This window comes from Microtus ochrogaster, chromosome 24 (assembly GCF_000317375.1).
Source record: "Microtus ochrogaster isolate Prairie Vole_2 chromosome 24, MicOch1.0, whole genome shotgun sequence".
Taxonomy (NCBI): Eukaryota; Metazoa; Chordata; class Mammalia; order Rodentia; family Cricetidae; genus Microtus; species Microtus ochrogaster.
In genome coordinates this window covers 11,639,452-11,642,423 of record NC_022024.1, presented here as the reverse complement: position 1 = coordinate 11,642,423, position 2,972 = coordinate 11,639,452, and the positions used below count along the sequence as shown (strand labels likewise).

Here is a 2,972-nt window from a genome sequence, read left to right as displayed (position 1 = left end):
CCACCACCACCACCACCACCACCACCACCACCACCACCACCACCACCACCACGTGGCTGCTGGCTACCACACTGGCCTAAACAGAATGGCTTCTTCCTTTCCTCTTCCATCCTCTTTTCTGAACAGCTTCTGAGCTTTGCAACTTTCTATTATCTTTAATATTATTTTAAAATAAAATTGTCTGAGTTTTAAAATAACAGGAAAGAAGGAAAGAAGAGGGAGGAGAGAGAGACAGAGAGAGAAGAGAGAGACAGAGACAGAGAAGCCAAACTATAATGGTTTAAATTCAGATAAAACACTAAATTTGTCTTTGCTTTTTGAAACATGAGCCTGATAACAATGCAGTAAGATACACTGGCATCCACATGCTGCTGGTGAAGAACCTCCCTTTGGAACTGGATGCTGTATAGTTAATAAGAGATCCTGTTCTGCATTCATTAAGTTGGATAATGTATTGCCACTTAAAGTCTACAGCCTCCAGTTGTAGAAATATTTTCATTACTTTTGCCATTTTGCCAATTAAGTGTTTCCAATCTGGCATAATTAGTCAACTGTTTTCAATTAAGTGAAGTAAACTTACAATGGTAAATAAGAAAAAAGCTTTGTGTCTGCCCTCAAATGCTGACTGTCATTTACTTGCTTTATATGAAAATCTTTCCTTGCTGATAAAAAGAGGGAGAAAAATATTGCAATTATTTGCAGCACTGTATACCTTGCACTGTGTCATCTGCAGGGAAATTGCTTCTGCTTTACATAGAATATCTTCCACATCAATTTTCATGGACAATTCATTGATGTGCTAAAAAAATAAACAGAAGAAAATAATAATCAAAACAGAAAGCTCCATTATGCTCTAAAACATTAACAATTTATTACCAATTATATTGCACTACAGATATTATGCTTTATATAAAAATATTTACAAATTACAAATCCACAGAAAATCTAATACATCTTTCATTAGACTCTTTCAGGTTTTCAAGCCAATGAATAGCTAATAAGCTTACAGAACATTAAACCTGCAACCATCTCAAGTCTTCTATCTTAAAGTTACAAGCAAAAGGCAATTTGTTTTTTCAAAAACTAATCTACATAAAAGAACATTTGTTGAATTTACTTTCCTTCCTAAATAGGGACCTGATAACAACTGAGCAATATGTCTTTGCTAAAGTATAAACTCTCAGAAAGCCAGGCCAGCTCCAGGTATTATGGACAATGTGAGTTACTCATGAAATTCAACAATACTCTGGAGAAAGGACCACCAGAGAGAAGCTCCAGAACACCACCATCTACTGAGAGAACAGCCACCTTAAGTATTTCATTGAAGCCATAATGCTTTTCCATTATCTGCTGCTTTTCTGATTCCAGGATAGCACAACACAGAAGAAGATGAAAGTTCTTACAGGGTAGTTCCGTCCACATTACCTACAAAACATAAGTTACTTAGTAAACAAAATCAACTCTACATTATTTCCTCAAAGATACATGCCAATGCTGAAGCAATAAAACATGCCTAGTTGGGATAGCCCAATTTTTCTACCTAACAGATGAGACATGAAGGGGTTACAAAGAAATTAAAATCAAGTGTAATATTTGATATACTTCCAGTGACTCTTCAAATAACTTCAAATAATATCTACTTTAAATAGCTAATAATAAAAAAGCACTACTGACTAATGGCACACTCATAAAGGTCAGCCTTTATAGGTTAGATCTACTTTCATTATTTTTCCTGCACTTTGGCTTTCTCACAAATCTTCAGTACTTAGAAAAATTAAAGTGGACTAAATCCACCTTAATTTTTAAAACAGGCCTAATTATAGTACAGAAGAGCAGAAAGAGCCAGAGATACTTCTACACCATGTGCAGGAAAAACTCTCAAAATCAAGAGTATCCTTGATTCCAACAAAAACTGGAGAGACTACATTGAGTAATAGCTAATTTTATCCTAAATATGGGTTGATGTCAACCAAGTCAAGACCTTTGTTTCCCCCTAGTAATGTATTTAATGACATCTTTTCTTGGCAGAAAAAAGAAACCAGCAAACAATCTAGTGGAGCATAGCAGAAATCCTTTACTTTCATAAGGAATAAATCAACTTAATCTAGTTTCAGAAATTTAATTACAAGGCAATTAACCTCAAAGTTTCAAGCTATTTGGTAAACACAGATTGAGGAGTTAGTCCAGCTAAGTGATAACAATCTTCATCTTTAAAGAGCTCAGGTTCTCATTCCAGGGCAGGCACCATGCCCAGGAGTCATAGCACCACAAACAACTCCACAGTTCTTTTGTTTTGGTTTTCTGTGGGCTTTTTTGTTTGTTTGTTTCCTTCTGTTTTGTTTTTGGTCTGTGTGTGTTATTCTCTGTTTGTTTTTATTTGTGTGTGTGCTCTTGTGTGTTTTAAGAGAGAGAAAGAAAGAAGACTGGGTGGGTGGGGGAGGAGCTGAGAGAAGTTGTGGAAGGGGAAACATGATTAAAGTATATTGTATGAGAACAAATTGTAATAAAAATGTTCAGGTTGTGATGACACATATCTGACACACATTTAAGTATGAATCCATGCAGAACACACACTGCACACAGCCTTCTCTAATGGTAGCACAGGACCAATCCCCAGTTGTCAAAGGTTTTCTGCTACAGATTATTCTTAACATATGTAGTACATTTCCTTCCTTGGCAGAAATTCTATCATTCCTTGGTTTTTATATAGATATGACAATAATAAGACACTATACCCATATTGCACTTTTTAAAAGCCGTTATTAACAGATACTCAAGAATAGCAATAAAGTAATTTCTATTTTTCAATGACAGTTATCCTAAGTAGGAAACGGAATAAAGGAATACACACCTCCCATACGGAATAATGAATCTCCTTTATAGAAAAAGAAAGAAATGGAACAGAGATAGGAATTAAAGAGAACTATACCTTTTCTGAAAATAAAGAAAAACTAGGGAGGGAGAGAGGGAAA

The 2,972-nt window shown here is 35.3% G+C and overlaps 1 protein-coding gene across 1 annotated transcript in view; it reads right to left on the bottom strand.

Annotated features, from left to right (window-relative positions):
* Tbc1d15 (TBC1 domain family member 15) overlaps positions 1-2,972 on the bottom strand; it is a 58,114-nt gene that overhangs the window by 2,814 nt on the left and 52,328 nt on the right. The window contains exons 15-16 of the mRNA XM_005358055.2: positions 1,309-1,425; positions 713-799 (exon numbers count right to left, since the gene is read on the bottom strand). Of these exons, the coding sequence (XP_005358112.1) occupies positions 713-799; positions 1,309-1,425 (204 nt within the window). The remainder of the gene's footprint in view (positions 1-712; positions 800-1,308; positions 1,426-2,972) is intronic.